General features: G+C 36.7%; 1 protein-coding gene across 1 annotated transcript in view; it reads right to left on the reverse strand.

Annotated features, from left to right (window-relative positions):
* ANO2 (anoctamin 2) overlaps positions 1-13,013 on the reverse strand; it is a gene marked incomplete at both ends in the record, with an annotated part of 178,682 nt that overhangs the window by 37,021 nt on the left and 128,648 nt on the right. The window contains 2 exons of the mRNA XM_080356136.1: positions 2,027-2,228; positions 7,939-8,013. Coding sequence (XP_080212262.1) covers positions 2,027-2,228; positions 7,939-8,013 — 277 coding nt within the window. The remainder of the gene's footprint in view (positions 1-2,026; positions 2,229-7,938; positions 8,014-13,013) is intronic.

Here is a 13,013-nt window from a genome sequence, read left to right on the forward strand (position 1 = left end):
AGTATGTTTTGCTCTGCTCAGCAAAATGAAAGTTCACAAAGTAAGGAGCACTTATCAGCATTAATGAATTGTATTTTTTTTTTAGCATTTTGATTACATTTGGCATCTGAGCCTTAAGCTGGAGAAAGCTGCCTGAATGAACTTTCTAGCTCATATAATTTGTAGCACTAGAGATTACTCAGACTGAACCCTTCATAAACAAAACATCTGGTGGTTAATTAGGAATGTTGCCTAAATAAAGATAGTAGGATTAGAATTAAATGCAAACTGTCAGGGGGGCACTAATCAGCAAGTAAGAAATTATTGTTCCTTTCACAATTCAGAGTGGTGCATATTTCAAAGGGAGAGATTTTCCTTCTGTGCTTCCCCCAGAGAGGCAATGGCAGTGGTTGGCCTTCCCAGACTTTGCCTAGAAATTGCCAGAGAGGAGAATCATCACCTTTATCTCTTCCTACTCTTTCCACACAGCAGTGTCACACCTTAAAAATTCTGCCCTTTCTTACCAGAATTGATCAGGTCACACACAGTTGACAGCTTGTCAGTTATATGAAAGCTGAAAATCTGGGGTACGGTTTTGGCCTGAACAGTAAGTCTGCACTTCCTTAAGCCACTAGAACAGAGTTCATTTGAGTAACCCTGCTACATTCTGGCCAAAGTCTGATGCAAAACAGAAATAAACAAACAAATTAACCCCATATGGTGGCATGTTGTGAAAATGAATTTCTTTGTCTTCATTACAAATGTAATCTAAACCATCAGTCCTTACTGGTGAAACTACAGGACGACGTTTCAAAAATTCAGGATTGAGACTTTATTATAACAACTAATAAACTTTAGTTTATGCTGTTCTTCAAAAATAAGACTAAAAGAGATGTGACTTTGAAAGTGTCTTGAGAAAGTGAGAATAAAAACCACAAGTCTTAAGACTTGCTCAGGTTTTAATCTGAAGTTTGTTAGCTCCAGCCAGCTTCACGTTACTGTAAGTTGTACAGGGAGGGAATCTGCAATTGCAAATTAATAAATCAGGCTCCAGTTGTCAAAAAGTTTCTAATCTGGATGTCTAAATTTAGATGCTGAGAATTGTCAGGTACGAGACTTGCTACAGTTAAAGACATTTGTGGTTGCTGATTGATTTTCAATGTTTTGAATAACTGAGTTTATGCTCCTAAACTTCGAAGAATCTAGAATTAGAGCTGATGTATAAAACTGTGTGAAACAATACTTAATGCCATCTCTAAGAATCTCATGTTAGGGCCTCATCAGTAAACATCTTTGGCCTAATTTATATAACAAAACAAGTGCCAGCCTAAACCCTTTATAGTAAAAATCTTTGGTTTAATATATATAAGAAAACAAAAGTATAGCCTAAACCTCTACAGTAGTCAAAGCAATTACTCCTCTTTAAAAGATTTAAATACATTGCCAGGCTTGTAACAATACAATGACATTCAAAAAGGAAATAAATAAATACAAATCCTAACTGAAATAGATAATATTATAATAGTGTCCAGCACAGACATGCCCCTATATTGGTAAAGAAATGCTTTGAGTAGTAAAGACCTGGTAAAAATCACATCAGCAAAATAACATGGTAAGCATTTTCCAGTGTAGTTTTTCTAGAGCCTGCCACATCTTTGAAATAACCCAATGACTTTCAGTAAACCAAGCTCCTAGAGCTGAAGATATAAGACAAAATACATACCAGGTCAAAAATTTTCAGCCAGCTCTAGATAAGTAGAACTTGGCACAAAGCCAGTGCAATGCACCAATACCAGCTGACATCCTGTAAATAGCACAGCTGCATTAACATGGCATTGCAACCAGGCTAATTAGTCCTTTCAGTGGCATACTGCATGTTGCAACTTAGTCCCCAGTTCACAGAGGCAGGTCTGAGCATCTTACCCTATAGGCCTGAATATTTTCACTGGCATTCTTCAGTGGAAAATATTCCTATTGAGACGTTCTTGCATACTCTCCTGTCAATACACGTAATGTACTAATGAGCAATGTGTTGAGATAGTTTTACCAATTTCTGTCAGCCATTTGGCAACAGCCCCGTAAATTTCATCAAGTATAAGTATCACGACGAGGTTAATGATGACAGCAGTTGCAGTCACAGTCACTCGAACATTTGACCTGGTTGTCCCATTGGTGCTGAATGACAAAGCTGCTGCTGTGATGATTCGGTATACAATCACACCAAACACTGCTGAAAATGTCAGCATAATCTGCAAAGAAATGCACAGATTGATTAGTTCAAGTTTGGTGCTAGCATTTAAACAGAAGCTTTGATGGATACGTTGGCTTTGTCCCTTGAATTGGTATTGCGTGTTTATTTCTTAGACCAATGATAATACGGGGTTAATCAAATTAAAATGTGAGAATTCAAAACCCTCTAACAGGGACATCATGAAGAAAATGGATGCAGAGCTCTGAACTGGCACGACGGCTCTTGAAGGTGTGCATGTTCCCTCTGATTAAAGCTCTACACATTGTTCATGCAGTAGTGGTAAAACTCAGGTAGTTTGCGTTCAAATGCAGGTATTAAATAAGGTCTTTTATCTGGCAATAGGTTCAGATGGCTTGGACTGAAGGACTTACATATATGTGCCATTAAGTAAACCAGTTTTACTGGCTGAAACATCTTCACCTCTGCAAAGCAGAAGTGGCACCTTACACTCCAGTTATGCTTGCTCGATGTTTGGCAAAATTAAAAAAAAAAAAAAGTTTCCCTTTTTTGTTATTTTTTTTAAGACCGACCAAAATAGGATTCCCAGGACTTCACTTTCCATTTCTGTCCCAGAAATCAATTGCTATCCTGGTGTCCTTCATGGGCTGGCTATGACCCATGATATGAAGAAAGTCAGCCCTGCTACTTAAGGACAAGTTCCCACAAGAAGAATTTGAATTTCACAGGGCTATGGTATTCTGTTTTCAAAAATGAACAAGCAAACAGAAAAAAAAAATAACACACTCCATGATTAAAAGAAAATAAAATAGTAATTTTAAAATGGCAAATTTTTATAGCCACGACAGGAAAAGAGGAGAAGGTACATTTTTCTATTTGATTTTTGCCTTTGGCAAGAATTCCAACGTACATTCATAATTTTAGGTAAAACATCTAGAGATCCTCAGATGAAAGAGACTATCTAAATGTGAAAGATTAGACTATTGCAATTATTTCAAGGGTCCTAGGGGCCCCTTGATTCACAATACAGTTCAAGGAAATTTTAATAGCTCATTTTAATGACCCAGTAATAGTTTATTGAATTCCTGTATCCAGAGGAAGACTGTCTTATGAAAAAGTATTATTGCAAAAGAATCAGAACAAGACCTAGTGCTATATTAAAGGTTGAAGGTGAGAACTGGGCACATTTAATTTTAATGGAGAACTTATACTAAAAAATAATGATTTGGAGAAACTCCTGGAGATATCAGATGAAATTCACAAATATGTTTTGTGAGAAAACAGTAGTAAAATGTTAGTTCTAGTAAAATGTGTAATTTTGACTTTTTAAGAAATGTTTCATAAATTTTAAATGAATAATAATACTGATCTAAATAGGAAAGTCTAAACATAAAACACTTTGAAAACACTTCAAATGACATAAAATATTATTTCCTTTCCTTTTGCAGTATTCATTGTGTTGAGAAAACAGTTCTAACTTTTCTGCCTATTTTTATCTTTTCCTTTTGACTTACCTACCTTACCAAACATGCAGACAAAAATCTGATTCATGCTGAACATAATGATTCATGACAAACATGTCTTGCTGTGACAGAAATGGTGTGGGAACACGAAGATCAGAACATTTGCCTAACTTGCACCTCACAGAAGCAATCACTACATCCCAAATAAAGAGAGAAAACAAAAAAGCACCACCTGACTGTAATCTAATTCACCTTCCAGTTCTACAATCACCTTAAACTCTTTTCTTAGTTTGGCTCATAGATTCCTTCCTCTTAACCACCTTCCAAATACTCTTTTTTTCTGTTTCTTTTCCCTGTGGATTTCTTTGAAATTGAGGATGGACAGGGAAAACCAGCAAAGTAAGCTTGTATATATCATTCTGGAGATTATGAGCTCTCTGGGCCTCCACAGACACCTATCTCCATTGCAATCTTCCACTTAGAAATGATATCTTAACAGCACAGAAAGAACAGTCATCAAGGACAGACATCACTAAATAGAGAATGAGGAAATTTTAGGTTGTGGAAGTTGAAGGGCAAAGCCTTAACCCCGACCAAAGAATTTAAGGGATTCTTAGCAATGAGAAAAATTACTTGGAGGATGAAATACTCTCAGAGGCTTGCACTGTTGAGGTCTTTTCAATTTATGCAGTACCATAGCAAGATATATGAAGTTACCCAAAGAAAAGGTTTTATTTGTTTACAGAACAAAGACGCTGGTTTTGCTAAAAAATCAGAAAATCCTTGGTTGCCCAGCTGTTTTTAAACATCTGCATAGACACAGATGGAAAAACACTCCTTTAGGAGTGTTCATTATCTGTGCATTCAGCAATAAGAGAAAACTGAGGAGGGCTTGTAGGACTGCGCAGTAACTGGGAGTATAATTCTCTTTTCCCAGATGGTCACTGAGAGGGAGTGGTTCCTATATCTTCACACCACTTCTCCCATTTCTTACAATGTCTTTTTTGCCCAAATTCCAGATCAGATGTTCACCTTTTATTCAAGTGCTAACTTTGAGTTTTGTTGTCAGTGTCAACTTTTCATCCGCCCAGTTCTATTCCCTACCATGGCAGACAGTTTCTTCACTGAATATCTAAACTAGTCTGTCAAGGACTGAATTGCTTAGAAACAGATGTGAAAATTGGCTGCAGAAAAGGTCACCTACTGAGCTTGGTATGAATGAAGACAAACAGGAAAGCATACTAGATCTGAGAAGGAAGTTATAAAACCCCGTGGGCTAGACTGATACCTTCATCCAAGTAGGATAACAATTTAATGTCCAAATAGTTCTTGACTCCCCAGTGGGGCTATTCTAGAGTCAAGTATTATGCCATGTGAGTAAGAATAGGGCAATAACATTGAAAAGAAGAAACAGGCTGAACTTCTGTGCCATGACACTAATTAATTTTCTTCCTTCCTGTGACAGAGCCAAATGCAATGAACCCAAAGAAAGGCTCCAGTGACGACATTGCTCCACACCATCATGCTCTCTCCCAGCAGCTACCAACGTTTTCATCACATACTCAGAAGTTTTTGTCACAACATACACCTTCTAAATGCAGAGTTTCTAAACTGTGACATATGTTATTACTAATCACACACAAGCTAAACTTGTATATGCTCAGCTGAGCCTTGACCTCCTGCTGCCAGTGGTCATACTGGGCAAAGATAAGGCCTATGAACTTCTGTTACAAAATCCCTGCAAAAGACACTGCTTAAACCGAGGTTGGGTCTTCTGCTACATTTGCAGAGGCTTTCTGTACAACAAAAGAGCTGTGATCATATTTTAGGTATCTGTAAATGTGTAAAATAATCCTTGGAATTATTTGATAGTGTAAAATACCAAAACCAATTGGGCAATAGAATCAAACCAAACATTGTTATCAATTCACACTTTTAAGTAACAAACACGATACATAGCTTAATAAAGACAGAAGAAAAGCCAGAAAGAAAAAAATAAAATGCAGTTCTTTAAAGAGGATTCACAAAAGTGAAGGGCACAAAAGAATTACATAAATTAAAAAGAAATAGAAAAGGTTTTACAACAAGAAAGCCATTAGCAGCTTCAAGAATCATCAGGGAAAGTATGATGTGTACAGCTGGAGGAAGGAGAGACAGAACACAGCAGCATCATCCTATGGCAATGTAGTCATCTTCCTGGATAATAACCATGGGTTTGTGTCACCAGACCCTTTGGGCCTGGAAAAGGTAGTATTAAGAATTCAGCAATCACTTCTGCAGCACTAGAAATTGCAGCATATGAGTGCTCGTCTGTGTCTGAATCTTCTATGTCTGTGTGCTGTATATGTGCACACACACATGTAAATTTGAGATTTCATCACCTTTTATGTACATAGTGCTTACAGATTAAAAAATTTGTCTATGAGGATAACAATAACAGGGGTAGATGAGACCAACTTAGTTTCCCCACTGCAATTCTATTGCACAGACTGACAGCAAATTTGACTCTGGTGTTCCGAATTCCTGTTTAACTAATCTAGCAGGGAAAAAAAAAAAAAAAAAAAAAAAAAAAAAGAAGAAGAAAAGAAACATTGCATACAGTAAAGAGTAGATTGTAATCTTTGCATACAGTAAAAAGTAGATTGTAATCTCCACATGGGAAAGCAGAGCTGGCTCTCCCTCATCAGGAGCTGACTTGAATTTCATGCATGGTTTCTAAGTTGTCTCCTCTAAGTGCTTACATCTTACTAATGCTTGAAATATACTAAAAAATTAATTGTGGCTATTTCTCCAAAAGGTGAAAGCCAGCATAGCTCCACCATTCACTAACAGGAGCTGAAGGATTAGAGTGCTACATTTTACTTTTATAAATCTCTCTCTGAGATGTTGCAGCAAGCAGGGAGTGTAATACATAGGCTATGACTCAGGAAAGAACTTTAAACTCATGCTTAGGGGAGATCTAAACATGTGATGAAAGAGCCCATGTAAGCACCCTGTCTGTGAATGAATGACTTGTAAAAGCTAAGTCGTGGCTATATGCTTAGTCATAGTCAATATAGTCTGCTCTAAGCGAAGTCCCGACTGATGTCAATTAGAGGTTCTGTCTAGAAAGGAAATGCTTGGTATGGGCTCAGGGCAATACACTCACTCAAAATGTTCATAGAATCATAGAATCCTTTCAGTTGGAAGAGGCCGTCAGGATCATCAAGTCCAACCATAACCTAACTCTAGCACTAAAATGTTCTAAGTACATACATATTTATATGAATGACGCACCTAATATGTAGAAAAATATACTTAATCTACAATACCTTTAACTTCATAAATAGATACATATATTTGTAAAAAAACAGACATTAATTTTACTTCAATGTGAATATAAAATGTTTTCGATTGTCAGAAAAATAAATTAAATCTTCACAGGATATCTGTTGCAGTCCATGCAAATTCCAGTATATTAGAAATAAACTTAGATATTCTAAAATAATTTAGTCCCTAATTTCTCATGTCAGATGATCCTGTGGTATAAACAAGCATATTTCATTGTCATTTTATACTGGGTTTAGATGTGAATACATGCTTTCATTCATGAATTTCTGTAATCAGAGGGTAATGGGATTCTTGGCAAAGTAATTTAAGATTTATTAGCCAGGCTTTCTTATTGCTGTTTACAAAGTCTAGCAGCTTGATGATGTGCTTGTGGTCTGTTGGGAATTTCACTAGGACAGTGGTGTCCACACTTTACAGCTGGCTGACCTACACACCTTATTCTCGTTCTCAAGTGCAGATTGTCTAGCATGATCTTCCTTGACTACAGTATAGTTCACCTCTGAATATATGTTGGATGCATACTTCTCAGCAACAGATTTATTTCACCTGTATATCATCTATTCAGTAGGTTCAACACTTCTGAATGTCATTCTGACAGAGCATATGCAATACTACACACACAGGCAAATACAGAGTGGGCTTCCCTTCATCAGATACTGGAGGACGGAGCAGAAACCCTGTGGTAGAGACAGCAGCCAGTAACGAGCTGCTGTCCTTACAGCAAGTCATCCAGCAAACAGCCCTCTCTTAAGGAGCCTTTGGAAAAAGAATAAAGCTGGAGATAGGCACTGAGCTCTGTGTCTTCCTAGTATGATACATATTTCTCACAAACTGTAGGTTATAACACTAGCTTTCTTCAGACCCATCTTTGAGAATACTAATTCAGGATTCCACTCAAGATGCTCATTGCAACATTTCTCACACTTAATAAATGTGCAGAAATGCAGATTTTATTACCATAAATAAAATCAATCCAAAGTTTGCTGCATATCCAGGCATACGATCACTCCATGTCAGCTTCTCCTTTTCATCCTGTCACAAAACACAAAGATAAAACAACAGACATTACAGAAATGCACAATAGTAAATATTAGAGTTAGTAAGATCTATTATTGAAAAAGGTTCTCAATTCCCATACTCCTGTTGTAGTTTTGAAGATGAGTATAAGAACTAGAACAGATGTATTAAAGAATTTAGTTTGAAAGAAAATATTGTAAAAGTATAAATAAGACATATAGAAAATGTCTCTAAAAATCAGAAATTATAGTATCTAACTATTATTTTAGTATTTAGAAAAATGTATTGAGCTCTTAACAAATTTCACAATGTCAGGAGAAAGTCTTGAGATTCACCTTAGTTTACATTTAGGCAAAGCAATTTTCAACCATTTATTTTGAATTGCTTCTTGTAAAACTTCAGAAGAATAGAGACAGAAATAATGAACAGAATGCTTTCTACCATTAAACCCAGATTTTTTGTCTAATGGTTACCTTAGCCAAATGCGGCCCCTAAGATAGTTCTTGAAAAGACACCCAAATTCTTCTCCTGATACTTGGTCTATAGAGAGAAATTACAAAGGCAAGTCACTCCTGCGATTTCTGCTGCTGGGCTTGTATTCTTCATGTGCAAACAGCAACTCTTTATTCATTACATAATTTAAAGCAACTGTGAGCAGTGAAATCGAGTATACTTTTACTCTCCCCACATGAACCTGACTCCATTTCTAGCAACATATGCATCCACAGAGATATTTGAAAGTGGATTTCTATAAGAAATATAATTCCCTTCTCTCAAAATAGGTTTCTTAAAATAATAATAAGGTCATTATTTTGTTTAAGTTAAACTAAACCTATATAATCAAATTAACTAATTTGAGAGAGAGCCAGCTGCTGTTTGCATTTCTGTGAACCACCATTGCTGTCCCATGAACTACTACTTCACTTACATTGGAGTTTACCCAGAGTTATTCTGAATTTAAATTAATTTAAATTAGATTAGAATTCAGGTCAAAGGTTTCAAATAAAACATTTCTAAGGCTCAATTGTCCTCAGATAAAAATAAAAATCAGGGAATATTATACCTTTGTAAAGGGCTTTCCCATGGAGTTTACTGGCATGTGGAATTAGACCAAAGATATTATCCTGTCTACACATCCATTGTGGTGATGTGGCAGTGCTGCAAGCACTGTGGGAAGTAGTATTACTCAGCATCCCCTCTTCTCAGTTCAGTTGTTGATGCAGACAAATTAAGCTTGTCTCCTTTGGGAGAATGCTGGCAGGAGTGGGCCATAGCAAACCCAAGCAGAAGCACAAAGCACAAATAATTTGGCCCAATGTATGCAGTACATAAATGCTCCATACAGTACATAAATGGAGTCCATCATTTAGCTGGAAGGCTACTTTAAAAAGCATTTCTGTGAAAGCACAGATGCATTTCATTTCATTTTGGCTTTTACAACTCAGCAGTTACACAGGACATAAGGAAGTTCTAAGTGATTATACTCCAAGAAGGCCTGAAGGACACCATTTCTAACAATTTTACTAAGGGAAAAACACTGAAGAATCAAAGCAGCAGAATGAGTTAATGCTAGCCAAAGCAGTTAAAGGAAAGAAGAAAATCTTTTGAAACCATATGGAGGTGAAAAGAGAAAATTGTGATCCATACAAAAGGGCCATAAAGAGGCAAAAATGACCAAAACAATACAGCAGTAAAAATTTTTTGCAAAACAAGAAATCATAATATCAAAATAAAACTTTCACATATCATAAATAATTCTTACCAAATCGTAAGGGATGAAGTGACTAAGTTTGGTTTTTTTTTCATGTTTTATTATTTTTTTTTAATATTTCTGGTGATGTAACACATATACTGTATTTTGAAACATTAGCCAGGATTCTGTCATGATCTATTGGCTTTTCAAGTCAAGAAAAAAAATCATATGCTGGAAGACTCTTGATAACACGTCAGTAACTTAAAAAACTGATAAATCAGGGAATACCTTAAGAAACAGTTGTCCTTTATGAAAAAAGAAATAACTATTTGCCATGTTTGCCCTACCTTTTTTTTTTTTTTCTTAATAGTAAAATAAAACCAAATAGTTACAGGAAAGAAGAAAAACTAGGAAAACTGAGCAATGATTGACATATTGTTTTAGAGTTTAATATCAGAAGTTAAAGTGTGCCTAAGTCTGCATTTTTAGGTATTAAGAGACATTAAGATTAATCCATTTAAAGGTCCCAACTTCAGGACTGTTTAAGGAATGTAATTACAGTGTTTACCCTCATTAATCTCAGCATATGCATTAAGAATGCAGAGGCAGCTAGCAACACTAATAATTTTGGAAGTCCTAGGTTTAACTCCTGAATATTTGTTTTACATAAATTATTGCTTTTCAAAAGCACCTTGTGCCTGATTAGTTCAATAAAATAAGTTCCTGAAACAAAGATTTCTAAGCAAAACTGATTCTTAAAATTTCAGTTTATTACTGGTATTAAACGAAATATGGACTGCCTCTAAAAAAATTACCATGCTAAACAGGATAAAAATAGTCCTTCCTCTTGCATTGGGTTGACCTTGGCTGGCCACCAGATGCCCACCCTCCTGCTTTCTCAGTCCCTCTCCTCAACAGAATGGGTATAGAAATTAAGATGAAAAAGCTTGCGAGTTGAGGTAAAGACAGGAAAATAACTTACCAATTGCTATCACAGGTAAAGCAGACTTGACTTGAGAAAAATTAATTTAATTTATCACTATTTAAAATAAATTTGGACAGTGAGAAATAAAAACAAATCTAAAAACTCCAGTTCAACATTACTTCCCTCCCAACTTATTCCTAGGGCCAAGTTCAGTCCTTCTTTCCTGACTCCTCTACCTCTCTCCTCAAGTGGTGCAGGAGGGTGTGGAGTGGCAGGATATGGAGTCAGTCCATAAGAGCCCCTCTCTGCTGCTTCTTCCTCCTTACACTGTTCCCCTGCTCCAGTGTGGATCTTTCTACAATCTGCAATCCTTCAGGGGAAACTCTGCTTGGGCACCTTGGGTACCTCTTCCCCTCCTGTTGCTCTAACCTTGGTGCTGGTAGGGCTGTTTCTCACACTTTTTCCTCTCTCTCTTCACTGTCAGGCAACATTTTACCCTTTCTTACAAACACTTTTCCAGAAATGTCACCATCTTGCCAAGGGGTGCAGCTGTGTCAATAGGTCCATTGGAGCAGCTCCAGCCTCCCCTTATAGAAGCCACCTCTGCAGTTACCACTACCAGTGCCTGAGCAACAGTACCCAGTACATACAGAGCATTGGTTCAATGACATAAGGAAAATCACATTTGTTTTTTAACATTGAACAAGGCAAAACAAGTTGAATGGAGTTCAATGGAGTGACAGACACTTCAGCAGTGCTTTCACAGTCTCTTCTTGAAATTAATGAGTTGAAGTGGGGAATTAGGAATAGGAAATAGGAGAGGGTGTGCATGGGAAATGACAAGCAGATAAAGGAAGAGAAGATCAGCATGACATCTAGTCAGCTTTCTCTTTCACGTATATGTTTTCTTTAACCTTAGGTGACTTTAGCATGTTTGCCATTCTCCACAGCACCTAGCCAAAAGGAGATCAGAACAATGTGCCTGAGTTGCTATGCCATTATGAGAAGAAAGAAAAATATTACCAAGTTACTTAGAAAGCATACATGGCTCAAACCAAATTCTGAAATTTATATCAATATAGCAGGCTGCTGAAAGATACTTTCTGTAAATGCTCTTGCTAAGAATACCAAATCTGTAAATTCATTTTCTTGCTCACCTGATTCTACTCTCTGGCAATAGTGCCATCTAGCTGCTGCAAGACTGTACTGTTAGATATCAAGAACACCTTGTCAGTGATCAAAATGTTACACTTGCACTCTGCAGCAAGGGCTGTTCATGCTAAATTAGTGGAATTCATTTATATATTTCTCCCAGCATATATTACATACCCCATTCTAATAAATAAAGTGCATTGCAGAACACTGTCTAGATGTTAAATGGAGGTAGGAAACCTTTCCTGAATGTTAATCAAAATCTATCCAAACAGTCAGGGAATCTACCTGGAGCAGTCCAAGAGGTATTTGCATTTATTGGTGTAACAAGACGAAACTGATCATTCCCCAAGAGAAACTGTATTGCAGAGAAAAATTTGTATGAAGACAGAAAAACTCATTATAAAGATTATATTTTCGTGGTGAACAAGACAAGGTGAAAGGTATGTTTTAAAGTCTTTCTTTCAGTTTCTTTAAATTCAGTGATGTATTTGCAATTGTATTGGAGGAAAATATATAGTTGTTCTGGGTGTAGTGATACATTCCTGCTTTAATGTTTAATGTAGTGTTGAAAGTGTTCCAAGCAGGAATACAATTCTTTCCTATTAGAAAATATAAAACAAAACAAACCAAAACACAATAAAATAAAATAAAATAAATCAGACAAAAGCCTCACCATCTAGGTTTTACAGGATGATTCATTTTCTTATGAGTTACCTAATACGGCAAAGATACAACATGTGCAGCTTTGCATCTTCAGGTGGGCCTCTGAGCTGTGGAAACCTGGAGATATACTGCACCTGGATAGCACTAAGCAGTGAGGTGAAAACAGTTCTATGTTTCTCTGTGAATTAAACCACAACCAACTTGCTCAGATGACATGTATTTCAGTTATTTATTCATATTTTCCCACAAGAGAACACCTTCTCTAAGCAGGTGTTTTTAACCATCAGCCATGCACTTGGGGAGTAAAGCAACGTACTTTCTCTCTTCTGCATCCTGCCTTGTAGCTCTGGTTCTGAAATTCAGGCTCCTCAGTGCAGTTGTACCTGGGCAACCCCAACGACTTAACTGGACTTGCGTAGAGCTGCAACAATTGACTCAAACTTAGTACAAGATGCTCAGAGAAGAGCAGAATCTAGGACTCCTCTCTCTTGGCTTCCTAAGGTCTTACACAGATAGCAACAGCAAAAAGCTGCAAAACTATATTTCCAATCATAAAATCCAGAAGTTCATCTCTAAGTA

The sequence above is a fragment of the Nesoenas mayeri genome, assembly GCF_963082525.1.
Source record: "Nesoenas mayeri genome assembly, chromosome: 1".
Lineage (NCBI taxonomy): Eukaryota > Metazoa > Chordata > Aves > Columbiformes > Columbidae > Nesoenas > Nesoenas mayeri.